The 19,845-nt window shown below is 46.9% G+C and overlaps 1 protein-coding gene across 1 annotated transcript in view; it reads left to right on the top strand.

The window, feature by feature from the left end:
* Positions 1-1,876: 1,876 nt before the first annotated feature.
* LOC142907066 (uncharacterized) overlaps positions 1,877-19,845 on the top strand; it is a 38,188-nt gene continuing 20,219 nt past the window's right edge. Inside the window, exon 1 of the mRNA XM_076056018.1 lies at positions 1,877-2,025. Coding sequence (XP_075912133.1) covers positions 1,980-2,025 — 46 coding nt within the window. The 5' untranslated portion in view covers positions 1,877-1,979. The remainder of the gene's footprint in view (positions 2,026-19,845) is intronic.

Genomic DNA, 19,845 nt, shown 5'->3' with positions numbered 1-19,845 from the left:
CTACTGTACACTACATTATACACAACTCTAATATACACTACTATACAATACACTATACAGTACACTATATACTACTATACACTACACTATGCACTACTATACAGTACACTACTATCCACTATACACTACTATACACTACACATTACACTATACTATACACTACTATACACTACTATACACTACACTATACACTACGAAACACTACACTATACACTACACTACTTTACACTACACTATACACTACTATACACTACACTATACACTACACTACTATACACTACACTATACACTACTATTCACTACACTATACACTACTGTACACTATACACTACTATACACTACACTGCACACTACACTACTATACACTACTATACACTACACTATACACTACACTATACACTACTATACACTAAACTGCCATACACTTGACACTACACTATACACTACACTACTGTACACTATAGTATACACAACAGTATACAAACTATACACTACACTATACACTACTATACACAACACTATTATTCACTATACACTACTAAACATTACACTATACACTACACTATACACTACTATAAACTACACTATACACTACTATACACTATATATACACTACTATACACATACACTACTATACACTACACTACTATATACTATTCTACTACACACTACACTACTATACACTACACTACACACTACGCTACTATACACTACACTATCCACTACTATACACCACACTATACACCACATTATACACTACACTACTATACACTGCATACTACACTATAGTATACACTACACACACTAAACACTACACTACTGTACACTATAGTATACACAATAGTATACACACTATACACTACACTATACACTACACTGTGTATATACACTGTGTATAGTGTATTATACACTACACTACTATACGCTAAACACTCTACACTGTACACTATACTACAGTATACAATACTATACACTACACTATACACTACAAAATACTACACTGCACATTACACTACACACACCACACTATACACTACACTACTATATACTACACTGCTATACATTACACACATTTCACTATACACTACATAGACTACACTATACACTACAGTATACACTACACTATACACTACACTACTATACACTACACTATACACACTACACTATACACTAGACTATACACTACACTATACATTACACTATACAGTACACTATACACTACACTATACACTACACTATACACCACACTATACCCTACTATACACTACACTCTACACTACACTATACACTACACTATATACTACACTATACACTACACTTTACACTACTGTACACTAGACTATACACTACACTATACACTAAACTATACACTACACTATACACTACACACATTATACTACACTATACACTACACACATTACACTATACACTACACTATACACTACACTACACGATACACTACACTATACACTACACTATACACTACACTATACAGTACACACTATACACTACACTATACACTACTATACACTACACTTTACACTACACTACACACTACACTATACACTACACACTATACACTACACTATACACTACACTATACACTACACTATACACTACACTATACACTACACTACACGATACACTATACACTACACACTATACACTACACTATACACTACACTACACACTACACTACACACTACACTATACACTACACTATACACTACACTACACACTACACCACAATAATCGATTAAACAACTCTTATTCGCGTCTCTCCCCCCACCGCCCCATGCCTCCGATTAGCGACCCCCCCCCCCCCACCATCCCCCCCCCACCATCCCCCCCCCACCACCACCATCCCCCCCCCACCACCACCACCACCACCGAGTGTACGGCGCTAAAGAAGTGAACCCACCATTGGCGCCACCTAGCGGCGAGGCGGCGCTGCTGCACGCACTACAGCCCGGACCAGCATGGCGCATCGCCACCTCGCGGCACTGCTGGGGGCCTGCCTGGCAGGTGGGTGGTGGGTGGGTGAGTGGGTGGGTGGGTGGGTGAGTGGGTGGGTGGGTTGGTGGGTGGGTGAGTGGGTGGGTGAGTGGGTGGGTGGGTGAGTGGGTGAGTGGGTTGGTGGGTGGGTGGGTGAGTGGGTGAGTGAGTGGGTGAGTGGGTGAGTGGGTGGGTGGGTGGGTGAGTGGGTGAGTGAGTGGGTGAGTGGGTTAGTGAGTGGGTGGGTGAGTGGGTGGGTGGCTGAGTGGGTGGGTGAGTGGGTGGGTGGGTTAGTGGGTGGGTGAGTGGGTGGGTGGGTGGGTGAGTGGGTTAGTGGGTGGGTGAGTGGGTGGGTGGGTGAGTGGGTGGGTGGGTGTCTGAGTGGGTGGGTTGGTGAGTGGGTGGGTGGGTTAGTGGGTGGGTGGATGAGTGGGTGGGTGGGTGAGTGGGTGGGTGGGTGAGTAGGTGGGTGAGTTGGTGGGTGAGTGGGTGGGTGAGTGGGTGGGTGAGAAGGTGGGTGAGTGGGTGGGTGAGAGGGTGGGTGAGTGGGTGGGTGGGTGAGTGGGTGGGTGGGTTAGTGGGTGGGTGGGTGAGTGGGTGAGAGGGTAGGTGAGTGGGTTAGTGGGTGGGTGAGTGGGTTAGTGGGTGGGTGAGTGGGTGGGTGAGAGGGTGAGTGGGTTAGAGGGTGGGTGAGAGGGTGGGTGGGTGAGTGCGTGGGTGGGTGGGTGGGTGAGAGGGTGGGATGGTGGGTGTGTGGGTGGGTGAGTGGGTGGAATGGTGGGTGAGTGGGTGTGTGGGTGGGTGTGTGGGTGGGATGGTGGGTGGGTGAGTGGGTGTGTGGGTGGGATGGTGGGTGGGTGAGTGGGTGTGTAGGTGGGATGGTGGTTGTGTGGGTGGGTGATTGGGTGGGATGGTGGATGAGTGGGTGGGTGAGTGGGTGGGATGGTGGGTGTGTGGGTGGGTGAGTGGGTGGGATGGTGGGTGAGTGGGTGTGTGGGTGGGTGTGTGGGTGGGATGGTGGGTGGGTGAGTGGGTGTGTGGGTGGGATGGTGGGTGGGTGAGTGGGTGTGTGGGTGGGATGGTGGGTGGGTGTGTGGGTGAGTGGGTGTGTGGGTGGGATGGTGGGTGGGTGAGTGGGTGGGTGGGATGGTGGGTGGGTGAGTGGGTGTGTGGGTGGGGTGGGTGGGGTGGGTAGCAGCAGCCCTTCGCCAACTAGCATCAGCCGTGATCATTGCGTTCGGTCGCCACGTGAGTGTTTAAATGTTGTTGTGTCGTCGTTGAGACACCGCCACCACCCGACACAGACAACTAGTGCAGCTGCTGTTGTTGTTGCTGTTGTTGTTGTTGCTGTTGTTGTTGTTGCTACTTCTGTTGTTGCTACTGCTGCTGTTGTTGTTGCTACTGCTGTTGTTGTTGTTGTGGTTGTTGTTGTTGTTGTTGCTACTGTTGTTGTTGTTGTGGTTGTTGTTGTTGCTACTGCTGTTGTTATTGTTACTCCTGTTGTTGCTACTGTTGTTGTTGCTACTGCTGCTGTTGTTGTTGTTGTTGCTACTGCTGCTGTTGTTGTTGCTGCTACTGCTGTTGTTGTTGTGGTTGTTGTTGTTGTTGCTACTGTTGTTGTTGTTGTGGTTGTTGTTGTTGTTGCTACTGTTGTTGTTGTTGTTGTGGTTGTTGTTGTTGCTACTGCTGTTGTTATTGTTACTCCTGTTGTTGTTGTTGCTGTTGTTGTTGTTGCTGCTGTTGTTGTTGTTGCTACTGCTGTTGTCATTGTTACTCCTGTTGTTGCTACTGTTGTTGTTGCTACTGCTGCTGTTGTTGTTGTTGCTACTGCTGCTGTTGTTGTTGCTGCTACTGCTGTTGTTGTTGTTGCTACTGCTACTGTTGTTGTTGCTGCTACTGCTGCTGTTGTTGTTGCTGCTACTGCTGTTGTTGTTGCTGCTACTGCTGTTGTTGTTGCTGCTACTGCTGTTGTTGTTGCTACTGCTGCTACTGCTGTTGTTGTTGTTGCTACTGCTGCTGTTGTTGTTGTTGCTACTGCTGTTATTGCTTCTGCTGTTGCTACTGCTGTTGTTGTTGTTGTTGCTACTGCTGTTGTTGTTGCTGCTGTTGTTGTTGTTGTTGCTACTGCTGCTGTTATTGCTTCTGCTGTTGCTACTGCTGCTACTGTTGCTGCTACTAGTGATATCATTGCTTCTACCGCTGTTGCTACTGATAATACTGCTGCTACTGCTGCTAATACTATAGTAGTGTATAGTGTAGTGTATAGTGTAGTATATAGTGTAGTGTATAGCGTAGTGTATAGTGTAGTGTATAGTGTAGTGTGTAGTCTAGTGTATAGTGTATTGTAGTGTGTAATGTAGTGTGTAGTGTAGTGTATTGTTGTGTATAGTGTAGTGTATAGTGTAGTGTATTGTATAGTGTATTGTATAGTGTAGTGTATAGTGTAGTGTGTAGTGTATAGTGTAGTGTATAGTGTAGTGTATAGCGTAGTGTATAGTGTAGTGTATAGTGTACTGTATAGTAGTGTGTAGTGTAGTGTGTAGTTTAGTGTATAGTGTATTGTAGTGTGTAATGTAGTGTGTAGTGTAGTGTATTGTTGTGTATAGTGTAGTGTATAGTGTATAGTGTAGTGTATTGTATAGTGTATTGTATAGTGTAGTGTATAGTGTAGTGTATAGTGTAGTGTATAGTGTCTAGTGTACTGTATATTGTAGTGTATAGTGTAGTGTATTGTGTAGTGTGTAGTGTAGTGTATAGTGTAGTGTATAGTGTAGTGCATAGTGTATAGTGTAGTGTACAGTGTAGTGTGTAGTGTATATTGTAGTGTATAGTGTAGTGTATAGTGTAATGTGTAGGGCAGTGTATAGTGTAGTGTATAGTGTAGTGTATAGTGTAGTGTGTAGTGTAGTGTGTAGAGTAGTGTATAATGTAGTGTATAGTGTAGTGTATAGTAGTGTATAGTGTAGTGTATAATGTAGTGTGTAGTGTAGTGTATAGTGTAGTGTATATTGTATTGTGTAGTGTAGTGTGTAGTGTAGTGTATAGTGTAATGTATAGAGAAACATAGAGACCCACAGATACCCAAAGAGACCCATAGAGACCCAAAGAGACCCATAGATACCCAAAGAGACCCATAGTGACCCATAGAGACCCAATAGTGACCCATAGACACACACACACATAGTCCCATAGAGAAACAATCACGTAGCGTCGACAATACAGAACACACACCACCCTGTTATCTATAGCTGCGGGCGGGAGTGCCACATTGAGTCAGAGAGAGACCCGTCCCCCCACGTGACCCTAGGTGAGGAGGATGGGGGGGGTTCTTCCAGAGCCCCCTGGAAGGTTCCAGAAAGGGGGCGGAGAGTCCCTGGGATGTGTGTATAAAAGACTGCTCGGGCCAGTCGGACCCAGCGGGCTTGACCCGCAACCCTGGCTGGGTCGGGTCGCCGAAGCCTCCCCTAGGCCACCCTTAGCCGGAGACGTCGGTAGCCCGTAGCCACAGTGACAGGGCACGCCAGACCGGAGGCCGTGCCTCCACAGGTAGTCGGAGTGACGGTGGGAGCTTTCTGTTAAGAGTCTCCACCCTCCGTGGTACCCACTACATAGAGACACAGTGACTTAACTATAAACTATTATTATTATTGTTGTTGTACAAGCTGTAAGTCTCCATTGAGCTGCTGTGTGGCTCTCTGCTCAGAAGGCCTGACCCTGGTCGTCACCAATGAGAGCAGCTCTACCACGTGACTTGTCAGCGTCATCATCAGCATCGCCACGTGGAGATTCACAGCAGCAGTCAAAAAGAGATACATAGAGACCCATACAGACACATAGACACCTATAGAGATACATGGACACCTATAGAGACACATAGACACCTATAGAGACACATAGAGATACGTAGTGACACATAGAGATACATAGAGACACATAGAGATACATAGAGATACATAGAGACACATAGAGATACATAGATACACATAGATACACATAGACACATAGAGCCACCATAGAGACACATAGAGACACATATAGACCCATAGAGATGCATAGATACACCATAGAGACACATAGAGACACATAGAGAGACAGAGATACAGAGACACATAGAGACCCATAGTGACCCATAGGGACCCATAGAGAGACAGAGATACAGAGACACATAGAGACCCATAGAGACACATAGAGACCCATAGAGACACATAGAGACACATAGAGAGACAGAGATACAGAGACACATAGAGACCCATAGAGACAGATAGAGACACCATAGACCCACATAGAGACACATAGAGACACATAAAGAGACAGAGATACAGAGACCCATACAGACACATAGACACCTATAGAGATACATGGACACCTATAGAGACACATAGACACCTATAGAGACACATAGAGATACATAGTGACACATAGAGATACATAGAAACACAGAGATACATAGAGATACATAGAGACACATAGAGATACATAGAGACACATAGAGATACATAGAGACACATAGACACCATAGAGACTCATAGAGACAAATAGAGACACATAGATACACATAGAGACACCAAAGAGACACATAGAGACACATAGAGACACCATAGAAAACCAGAGACCCATAGAGTCAACTATAAACTATTATTATTATTGTTGTACCAGCTGTAAGTCACCACTGAGTTGCTGTGTGGCTCTCTGTTCAGAACGCCTGACTCTGGCCATGACAAATTACAGCAGCTCTACCACGTGGTTTGTCAGCGTCATCATCATCACCACGTGGAGATTCACAGCAGCAGTGAAACACTGTGACACGTGGTGATGTTGATTCTAGACGTGGAGGGGATAAACCCGGGAGGGCCCGAGACGAGTCCACGCGACCACGGGGAGAGAGACGCAGACTCCAAATCAGCAGCAGCAGCAGCAGCAGGCGTCGTCAGGGTCGGGATGGAACCCACGACCTCCTGTAGACCAGGCGAGGTAGTCAACATCTCATAGCCACCGTGATGATGATGAGAGAGAGAGACACAGACCTCCTGAATACCAGGCGAGGTAGTCAACATCTCATAGCCACTGTGATGATGATGAGAGAGAGACACAGACCTCCTGTATACCAGGCGAGGTAGTCAACATCTCATAGCCACTGTGATGATGATGAGAGAGAGACACAGACCTCCTGTACACCAGGCGAGGTAGTTAACATCTCATAGTCACTGTGATGATGATGAGAGAGAGACACAGACCTCCTGCATACCAGGCGAGGTAGTTAACATCTCATAGCCACTGTGATGATGATGAGAGAGAGACACAGACCTCCTGAAGACCAGGCGAGGTAGTCAACATCTCATAGCCACTGTGATGATGATGATGAGAGAGACACAGACCTCCTGTATACCTGGCGAGGTAGTTAACATCTCATAGCCACTGTGATGATGATGAGAGAGACACAGACCTCCTGTACACCAGGCGAGGTAGTCAACATCTCATAGCCACGATGATGATGATGATGAGAGAGACACAGACCTCCTGTAGACCAGGCGAGGTAGTTAACATCTCATAGTCACTGTGATGATGATGAGAGAGAGACACAGACCTCCTGTAGACCAGGCGAGGTAGTCAACATCTCATAGCCACCGTGATGATGATGAGAGAGAGAGACACAGACCTCCTGTAGACCAGGCGAGGTAGTTAACATCTCATAGCCACAATGATGATGATGAGAGAGACACAGACCTCCTGTAGACCAGGCGAGAGTGTTAACATGTCATAGCTACCGTGATGATGATGAGAGAGAGAGAGACACAGACCTCCTGTAGACCAGGCGAGGTAGTTAACATCTCATAGCCACCGTGATGATGAGAGAGACACAGACCTCCTGTATACCAGGCGAGGTAGTTAACATCTCATAGCCACCGTGATGATGATGAGAGAGAGACACAGACCTCCTGTAGACCAGGCGAGGTAGTCAACATCTCATAGCCACTGTGATGATGATGAGAGAGAAACAGACCTCCTCTAGACCAGGCAAGGTAGTCAACATCTCATAGCCACTGTGATGATGATGAGAGAGACACAGACCTCCTGTAGACCAGGCGAGGTAGTTAACATCTCATAGCCACTGTGATGATGATGAGAGACATAGACCTCCTGTAGACCAGGCGAGGTAGTTATCATCTCATAGCCACTGTGATGATGATGAGAGAGAGACACAGACCTCCTGTAGACCAGGCGAGGTAGTCAACATCTCATAGCCACCGTGATGCTAATGAGAGAGAGACACAGATCTCCTGAAGACCAGGCGAGGTAGTCAACATCTCATAGCCACTGTGATGATGATGATGAGAGAGACACAGACCTCCTGTATACCTGGCGAGGTGGTCAACATCTCATAACCACCGTGATGATGATGATGAGAGAGAGTCACAGACCTCCTGTAGACCAGGCGAGGTAGTTAACATCTCACAGCCACCGTGATGATGATGAGAGACACAGATCTCCTGTAGACCAGGCGAGGTAGTAAACATCTCATACCCACCGTGATGATGATGAGAGAGAGACACAGACCTCCTGTATACCAGGCGAGGTAGTTAACATCTCATAGCCACTGTGATGATGATGAGAGAGAGACATAGACCTCCTGTAGACCAAGCGAGGTAGTCAACATCTCATAGCCACTGTGATGATGATGAGAGAGACACAGACCTCCTGTATACCAGTCGAGGTAGTTAACATCTCATAGCCACTGTGATGATGATGAGAGAGAGACAAAGACCTGCTGTATACCAGGCGAGGTAGTCAACATCTCATAGCCACCGTGATGCTGATGAGAGAGAGACACAGACCTCCTGTAGACCAGGCGAGGTAGTTAACATCTCATAGCCACTGTGATGATGATGAGAGAGACACAGACCTCCTGTATACCTGGCGAGGTAGTTAACATCTCATAGCCACTGTGATGATGATGAGAGAGACACAGACCTCCTGTAGACCAGGCGAGGTAGTTAACATCTTATAGTCACTGTGATGATGATGAGAGAGACACAGACCTCCTGTACACCAGGCGAGGTAGTCAACATCTCATAGCCACTGTGATGATGATGATGATGAGAGAGACACAGACCTCCTGTATACCAGGCGAGGTAGTTAACATCTCATAGCCACAATGATGATGATGAGAGAGAGAGAGACAGACCTCCTGTATACCAGGCGAGAGTGTTAACATCTCATAGCCACCGTGATGATGATGATGAGAGAGAGACACAGACCTCCTGTAGACCAGGCGAGAGTGTTAACATCTCATAGCCACCGTGATGATGATGAGAGAGAGACACAGACCTCCTGTAGACCAGGCGAGGTCGTTAACATATCATAGCCACTGTGATGATGATGAGAGAGACACAGACCTCCTGTAGACAAGGCGAGGTAGTTAACATCTCATAGCCACTGTGATGATGATGAGAGACACAGACCTCCTGTAGACCAGGCGAGGTAGTCAACATCTCATAGCCACTGTGATGATGATGAGAGAGAGACACAGATCTCCTGAAGACCAGGCGAGGTAGTCAACATCTCATAGCCACTGTGATGATGATGATGATGAGAGAGACACAGACCTCCTGTATACCTGGCGAGGTGGTGAACATCTCATAGCCACCGTGATGATGATGATGAGAGAAAGTCACAGACCTCCTGTAGACCGGGCGAGGTAGTCAACATCTCATAGCCACCGTGATGATGATGAGAGAGACACAGATCTCCTGTAGACCAGGCGAGGTAGTCAACATCTCATAGCCACCGTGATGATGATGAGAGAGAGAGACACAGACCTCCTGTAGACCAGGCGAGAGTGTTAACATCTCATAGCCACCGTGATGATGATGAGAGAGAGACACAGACCTCCTGTATACCAGGCGAGGTAGTTAACATCTCATAGCCACTGTGATGATGATGAGAGAGAGACACAGACCTCCTGTAGACCAGGCGAGGTAGTCAACATCTCATAGCCACTGTGATGATGATGAGAGAGACACAGACCTCCTGTAGACCAGGCGAGGTAGTTAACATCTCATAGCCACTGTGATGATGATGAGAGACATAGACCTCCTGTATACCAGGCGAGGTAGTTAACATCTCATATCCACTGTGATGATGATGAGAGAGAGACACAGACCTCCTGTATACCAGGCGAGGTAGTCAACATCTCATAGCCACCGTGATGCTGATGAGAGAGAGACACAGACCTCCTGTAGACCAAGCGAGGTAGTTAACATCTTATAGTCACTGTGATGATGATGAGAGAGAGACACAGACCTCCTGTATACCAGGCGAGGTAGTTAACATTTCATAGCCACTGTGATGATGATGATGATGAGAGAGAGACACAGACCTCCTGAATACAAGGCGAGGTAGTCAACATCTCATAGCCACTGTGATGATGATGATGATGAGAGAGACACAGACCTCCTGTATACCTGGCGAGGTAGTTAACATCTCATAGCCACCGTGATGATGATGAGAGAGACATAGACCTCCTGTACACCAGGCGAGGTAGTCAACATCTCATAGCCACTGTGATGATGATGATGATGAGAGAGACACAGACCTCCTGTATACCAGGCGAGGTAGTTAACATCTCATAGCCACCGTGATGATGATGAGAGAGAGACACAGACTTCCTGTAGACCAGGCGAGGTAGTCAACATCTCATAGCCACTGTGATGATGATGAGAGAGAGACACAGACCTCCTGTATACCAGGCGAGGTAGTCAACATCTCATAGCCACCGTGATGATGATGATGAGAGAGAGACACAGACCTCCTGCAGACCAGGCGAGATAGTTAACATCTCATAGCCACAATGATGATGATGAGAGAGAGAGAGAGACACAGACCTCTTGTATACTGGGCGAGATAGTTAACATCTCATAGCCACCGTGATGATGATGATGAGAGAGACACAGACCTCCTGTAGCTAGGCGAGGTAGTCAACATCTCATAGCCACTGTGATGATGATGAGAGAGAGAGAGACAAAGACCTCCTGTAGACCAGGCGAGGTAGTTAACATCTCATAGCCACTGTGATGATGATGAGAGAGACACAGACGTCCTCTAGACCAGGCGAGGTAGTCAACATCTCATAGCCACTGTGATGATGATGAGAGAGAGAGAGACAAAGGCCTCCTGTAGACCAGGCGAGGTAGTTAACATCTCATAGCCACTGTGATGATGATGAGAGAGACACAGACGTCCTCTAGACCAGGCGAGGTAGTCAACATCTTATAGCCACTGTGATGATGATGAGAGAGAGTCACAGACCTCCTGTAGACCAGGCGAGGTAGTCAACATCTCATAGCCACCGTGATGATGATGAGAGAGACACAGATCTCCTGTAGACCAGGCGAGGTAGTCAACATCTCATAGCCACCGTGATGATGATGAAAGAGAGACACAGACCTCCTGTATACCAGGCGAGGTAGTCAACATCTCATAGCCACTGTGATGATGATGAGAGAGAGACACAGACCTCCTGTAGACCAGGCGAGGTAGTTAACATCTCATAGCCACTGTGATGATGATGAGAGACATAGACCTCCTGTAGACCAGGCGAGGTAGTTAACATCTTATAGTCACTGTGATGATGATGAGAGAGAGACACAGACCTCCTGTATACCAGGCGAGGTAGTTAACATTTCATAGCCACTGTGATGATGATGAGAGAGAGACACAGACCTCCTGAAGACCAGGCGAGGTAGTCAACATCTCATAGCCACTGTGATGATGATGATGATGAGAGAGACACAGACCTCCTGTATACCTGACGAGGTAGTTAACATCTCATAGCCACCGTGATGATGATGAGAGAGACATAGACCTCCTGTACACCAGGCGAGGTAGTCAACATCTCATAGCCACTGTGATGATGATGATGATGAGAGAGACACAGACCTCCTGTATTCCAGGCGAGGTAGTTAACATCTCATAGCCACTGTGATGATGATGAGAGAGACACAGACCTCCTGTACACCAGGCGAGGTAGTCAACATCTCATAGCCACTGTGATGATGATGATGATGAGAGAGACACAGACCTCCTGTATCCCAGGCGAGGTAGTTAACATCTCATAGCCACCGTGTTGATGATGATGAGAGAGAGACACAGACTTCCTGTAGACCAAGCGAGGTAGTCAACATCTCATAGCCACTGTGATGATGATGAGAGAGAGACACAGACCTCCTGTATACCAGGCGAGGTAGTCAACATCTCATAGCCACCGTGATGATGATGATGAGAGAGAGACACAGACCTCCTGTATACCAGGCGAGGTAGTTAACATCTCATAGCCACAATGATGATGATGAGAGAGAGAGAGACAGACCTCCTGTATACCAGGCGAGAGTGTTAACATCTCATAGCCACCGTGATGATGATGATGAGAGAGAGACACAGACCTCCTGTAGACCAGGCGAGAGTGTTAACATCTCATAGCCACCGTGATGATGATGAGAGAGAGACACAGACCTCCTGTAGACCAGGCGAGGTCGTTAACATATCATAGCCACTGTGATGATGATGAGAGAGACACAGACCTCCTGTAGACAAGGCGAGGTAGTTAACATCTCATAGCCACTGTGATGATGATGAGAGACACAGACCTCCTGTAGACCAGGCGAGGTAGTCAACATCTCATAGCCACTGTGATGATGATGAGAGAGAGACACAGATCTCCTGAAGACCAGGCGAGGTAGTCAACATCTCATAGCCACTGTGATGATGATGATGATGAGAGAGACACAGACCTCCTGTATACCTGGCGAGGTGGTGAACATCTCATAGCCACCGTGATGATGATGATGAGAGAAAGTCACAGACCTCCTGTAGACCGGGCGAGGTAGTCAACATCTCATAGCCACCGTGATGATGATGAGAGAGACACAGATCTCCTGTAGACCAGGCGAGGTAGTCAACATCTCATAGCCACCGTGATGATGATGAGAGAGAGAGACACAGACCTCCTGTAGACCAGGCGAGAGTGTTAACATCTCATAGCCACCGTGATGATGATGAGAGAGAGACACAGACCTCCTGTATACCAGGCGAGGTAGTTAACATCTCATAGCCACTGTGATGATGATGAGAGAGAGACACAGACCTCCTGTAGACCAGGCGAGGTAGTCAACATCTCATAGCCACTGTGATGATGATGAGAGAGACACAGACCTCCTGTAGACCAGGCGAGGTAGTTAACATCTCATAGCCACTGTGATGATGATGAGAGACATAGACCTCCTGTATACCAGGCGAGGTAGTTAACATCTCATATCCACTGTGATGATGATGAGAGAGAGACACAGACCTCCTGTATACCAGGCGAGGTAGTCAACATCTCATAGCCACCGTGATGCTGATGAGAGAGAGACACAGACCTCCTGTAGACCAAGCGAGGTAGTTAACATCTTATAGTCACTGTGATGATGATGAGAGAGAGACACAGACCTCCTGTATACCAGGCGAGGTAGTTAACATTTCATAGCCACTGTGATGATGATGATGATGAGAGAGAGACACAGACCTCCTGAATACAAGGCGAGGTAGTCAACATCTCATAGCCACTGTGATGATGATGATGATGAGAGAGACACAGACCTCCTGTATACCTGGCGAGGTAGTTAACATCTCATAGCCACCGTGATGATGATGAGAGAGACATAGACCTCCTGTACACCAGGCGAGGTAGTCAACATCTCATAGCCACTGTGATGATGATGATGATGAGAGAGACACAGACCTCCTGTATACCAGGCGAGGTAGTTAACATCTCATAGCCACCGTGATGATGATGAGAGAGAGACACAGACTTCCTGTAGACCAGGCGAGGTAGTCAACATCTCATAGCCACTGTGATGATGATGAGAGAGAGACACAGACCTCCTGTATACCAGGCGAGGTAGTCAACATCTCATAGCCACCGTGATGATGATGATGAGAGAGAGACACAGACCTCCTGCAGACCAGGCGAGATAGTTAACATCTCATAGCCACAATGATGATGATGAGAGAGAGAGAGAGACACAGACCTCTTGTATACTGGGCGAGATAGTTAACATCTCATAGCCACCGTGATGATGATGATGAGAGAGACACAGACCTCCTGTAGCTAGGCGAGGTAGTCAACATCTCATAGCCACTGTGATGATGATGAGAGAGAGAGAGACAAAGACCTCCTGTAGACCAGGCGAGGTAGTTAACATCTCATAGCCACTGTGATGATGATGAGAGAGACACAGACGTCCTCTAGACCAGGCGAGGTAGTCAACATCTCATAGCCACTGTGATGATGATGAGAGAGAGAGAGACAAAGGCCTCCTGTAGACCAGGCGAGGTAGTTAACATCTCATAGCCACTGTGATGATGATGAGAGAGACACAGACGTCCTCTAGACCAGGCGAGGTAGTCAACATCTTATAGCCACTGTGATGATGATGAGAGAGAGTCACAGACCTCCTGTAGACCAGGCGAGGTAGTCAACATCTCATAGCCACCGTGATGATGATGAGAGAGACACAGATCTCCTGTAGACCAGGCGAGGTAGTCAACATCTCATAGCCACCGTGATGATGATGAAAGAGAGACACAGACCTCCTGTATACCAGGCGAGGTAGTCAACATCTCATAGCCACTGTGATGATGATGAGAGAGAGACACAGACCTCCTGTAGACCAGGCGAGGTAGTTAACATCTCATAGCCACTGTGATGATGATGAGAGACATAGACCTCCTGTAGACCAGGCGAGGTAGTTAACATCTTATAGTCACTGTGATGATGATGAGAGAGAGACACAGACCTCCTGTATACCAGGCGAGGTAGTTAACATTTCATAGCCACTGTGATGATGATGAGAGAGAGACACAGACCTCCTGAAGACCAGGCGAGGTAGTCAACATCTCATAGCCACTGTGATGATGATGATGATGAGAGAGACACAGACCTCCTGTATACCTGACGAGGTAGTTAACATCTCATAGCCACCGTGATGATGATGAGAGAGACATAGACCTCCTGTACACCAGGCGAGGTAGTCAACATCTCATAGCCACTGTGATGATGATGATGATGAGAGAGACACAGACCTCCTGTATTCCAGGCGAGGTAGTTAACATCTCATAGCCACTGTGATGATGATGAGAGAGACACAGACCTCCTGTACACCAGGCGAGGTAGTCAACATCTCATAGCCACTGTGATGATGATGATGATGAGAGAGACACAGACCTCCTGTATCCCAGGCGAGGTAGTTAACATCTCATAGCCACCGTGTTGATGATGATGAGAGAGAGACACAGACTTCCTGTAGACCAAGCGAGGTAGTCAACATCTCATAGCCACTGTGATGATGATGAGAGAGAGACACAGACCTCCTGTATACCAGGCGAGGTAGTCAACATCTCATAGCCACCGTGATGATGATGATGAGAGAGAGACACAGACCTCCTGCAGACCAGGCGAGATAGTTAACATCTCATAGCCACAATGATGATGATGAGAGAGAGAGAGAGACACAGACCTCCTGTATACCGGGCGAGATAGTTAACATCTCATAGTCACCGTGATGATGATGATGATGAGAGAGACACAGACCTCCTGTAGCTAGGCGAGGTAGTCAACATCTCATAGCCACTGTGATGATGATGAGAGAGAGAGAGACAAAGACCTCCTGTAGACCAGGCGAGGTAGTTAACATCTCATAGCCACTGTGATGATGATGAGAGAGACACAGACGTCCTCTAGACCAGGCGAGGTAGTCAACATCTTATAGCCACTGTGATGATGATGAGAGAGAGTCACAGACCTCCTGTAGACCAGGCGAGGTAGTCAACATCTCATAGCCACCGTGATGATGATGAGAGAGACACAGATCTCCTGTAGACCAGGCGAGGTAGTCAACATCTCATAGCCACCGTGATGATGATGAGAGAGACACACAGACCTCCTGTAGACCAGGCGAGGTAGTTAACATCTCATAGCCACCGTGATGATGATGAGAGAGACACAGACCTCCTGTAGACCAGGCGAGGTAGTCAACATCTCATAGCCACCGTGATGCCCACTTTGTTCCTCGCTGTGCCACACCAACAGCAGCAGCTGCAACCATCGCTGCTGGCTCAACAGCTACAACAACAGCTTACACCACAGCCTCAACAACAGCAGCAGCTTACACTACAGCATCAAGAACAGCAGCTTACACTACAGCATCAACAACACTAACAACAACAGCTTACACTACAGCCGCAACAACAGCAGCAGCTTACACTACAGCATCAAGAACAGCAGCTTACACTACAGCATCAACACCACTTACAACAACAACAGCTTACACTACAGCATCAACCACAGCAGCAGCTTACACTACAGCATCAACACCACTTCCAACAGCAGTATCTTACACTATAGCCTCAACACCACTTACAACAACAGCTTATGCTACAGCATCAACAGCAGCAGCAGCTTACACTACAGCCTCAACAGCACTTCCAACAGCAGTATCTTACACTACAGCATCAACACCACTTCCAACAGCAGTATCTTACACTATAGCATCAACACCACTTACAACAACAGCTTATGCTACAGCATCAACAGCAGCAGCAGCTTACACTACAGCCTCAACAGCACTTCCAACAGCAGTATCTTACACTACAGCATCAACACCACTTCCAACAGCAGTATCTTACACTATAGCCTCAACACCACTTACAACAACAGCTTATGCTACAGCATCAACAGCAGCAGCAGCTTACACTACAGCCTCAACAGCACTTCCAACAGCAGTATCTTACACTACAGCATCAACACCACTTCCAACAGCAGTATCTTACACTATAGCCTCAACACCACTTACAACAACAGCTTATGCTACAGCATCAACAGCAGCAGCAGCTTACACTACAGCCTCAACAGCACTTCCAACAGCAGTATCTTACACTACAGCATCAACACCACTTCCAACAGCAGTATCTTACACTATAGCCTCAACACCACTTACAACAACAGCTTATGCTACAGCATCAACAGCAGCAGCAGCTTACACTACAGCCTCAACAGCACTTCCAACAGCAGTATCTTACACTACAGCATCAACACCACTTCCAACAGCAGTATCTTACACTATAGCCTCAACACCACTTACAACAACAGCTTATGCTACAGCATCAACAACAACAGCAGCTTACACTACAGCCTCAACAGCACTTCCAACAGCAGTATCTTACACTACAGCATCAACACCACTTCCAACAGCAGTATCTTACACTATAGCCTCAACACCACTTACAACAACAGCTTATGCTACAGCATCAACAGCAGCAGCAGCTTACACTACAGCCTCAACAGCACTTCCAACAGCAGTATCTTACACTACAGCATCAACACCACTTCCAACAGCAGTATCTTACACTATAGCCTCAACACCACTTACAACAACAGCTTATGCTACAGCATCAACAGCAGCAGCAGCTTACACTACAGCCTCAACAGCACTTCCAACAGCAGTATCTTACACTACAGCATCAACACCACTTCCAACAGCAGTATCTTACACTATAGCCTCAACACCACTTACAACAACAGCTTATGCTACAGCATCAACAGCAGCAGCAGCTTACACTACAGCCTCAACAGCACTTCCAACAGCAGTATCTTACACTACAGCATCAACACCACTTCCAACAGCAGTATCTTACACTATAGCCTCAACACCACTTACAACAACAGCTTATGCTACAGCATCAACAGCAGCAGCAGCTTACACTACAGCCTCAACAGCACTTCCAACAGCAGTATCTTACACTACAGCATCAACACCACTTCCAACAGCAGTATCTTACACTATAGCCTCAACACCACTTACAACAACAGCTTATGCTACAGCATCAACAGCAGCAGCAGCTTACACTACAGCCTCAACAGCACTTCCAACAGCAGTATCTTACACTACAGCATCAACACCACTTCCAACAGCAGTATCTTACACTATAGCCTCAACACCACTTACAACAACAGCTTATGCTACAGCATCAACAGCAGCAGCAGCTTACACTACAGCCTCAACAGCACTTCCAACAGCAGTATCTTACACTACAGCATCAACACCACTTCCAACAGCAGTATCTTACACTATAGCCTCAACACCACTTACAACAACAGCTTATGCTACAGCATCAACAGCAGCAGCAGCTTACACTACAGCCTCAACAGCACTTCCAACAGCAGTATCTTACACTACAGCATCAACACCACTTCCAACAGCAGTATCTTACACTATAGCCTCAACACCACTTACAACAACAGCTTATGCTACAGCATCAACAGCAGCAGCAGCTTACACTACAGCCTCAACAGCACTTCCAACAGCAGTATCTTACACTACAGCATCAACACCACTTCCAACAGCAGTATCTTACACTATAGCCTCAACACCACTTACAACAACAGCTTATGCTACAGCATCAACAGCAGCAGCAGCTTACACTACAGCCTCAACAGCACTTCCAACAGCAGTATCTTACACTACAGCATCAACACCACTTCCAACAGCAGTATCTTACACTATAGCCTCAACACCACTTACAACAACAGCTTATGCTACAGCATCAACAGCAGCAGCAGCTTACACTACAGCCTCAACAGCACTTCCAACAGCAGTATCTTACACTACAGCATCAACACCACTTCCAACAGCAGTATCTTACACTATAGCCTCAACACCACTTACAACAACAGCTTATGCTACAGCATCAACAGCAGCAGCAGCTTACACTACAGCCTCAACAGCACTTCCAACAGCAGTATCTTACACTACAGCATCAACACCACTTCCAACAGCAGTATCTTACACTATAGCCTCAACACCACTTACAACAACAGCTTATGCTACAGCATCAACAGCAGCAGCAGCTTACACTACAGCCTCAACAGCACTTCCAACAGCAGTATCTTACACTACAGCATCAACACCACTTCCAACAGCAGTATCTTACACTATAGCCTCAACACCACTTACAACAACAGCTTATGCTACAGCATCAACAGCAGCAGCAGCTTACACTACAGCCTCAACAGCACTTCCAACAGCAGTATCTTACACTACAGCATCAACACCACTTCCAACAGCAGTATCTTACACTATAGCCTCAACACCACTTACAACAACAGCTTATGCTACAGCATCAACAGCAGCAGCAGCTTACACTACAGCCTCAACAGCACTTCCAACAGCAGTATCTTACACTACAGCATCAACACCACTTCCAACAGCAGTATCTTACACTATAGCCTCAACACCACTTACAACAACAGCTTATGCTACAGCATCAACAGCAGCAGCAGCTTACACTACAGCCTCAACAGCACTTCCAACAGCAGTATCTTACACTACAGCATCAACACCACTTCCAACAGCAGTATCTTACACTATAGCCTCAACACCACTTACAACAACAGCTTATGCTACAGCATCAACAGCAGCAGCAGCTTACACTACAGCCTCAACAGCACTTCCAACAGCAGTATCTTACACTACAGCATCAACACCACTTCCAACAGCAGTATCTTACACTATAGCCTCAACACCACTTACAACAACAGCTTATGCTACAGCATCAACAGCAGCAGCAGCTTACACTACAGCCTCAACAGCACTTCCAACAGCAGTATCTTACACTACAGCATCAACACCACTTCCAACAGCAGTATCTTACACTATAGCCTCAACACCACTTCCAACAGCAGTATCTTACACTACAGCATCAACACCACTTCCAACAGCAGCTTACACTACAGCCTCAACAACACTTCCAACAGCA

The sequence above is a fragment of the Petromyzon marinus genome, chromosome 74, assembly GCF_048934315.1.
Source record: "Petromyzon marinus isolate PM22_M1 ecotype Great Lakes invasive population chromosome 74, UKy_Petmar_22M1.pri1.0, whole genome shotgun sequence".
In the NCBI taxonomy this organism is placed as follows: Eukaryota; Metazoa; Chordata; class Hyperoartia; order Petromyzontiformes; family Petromyzontidae; genus Petromyzon; species Petromyzon marinus.
The sequence above is the reverse complement of the archived record's forward strand: the minus strand, read 5'-3'. Positions and strand labels throughout refer to the sequence as shown.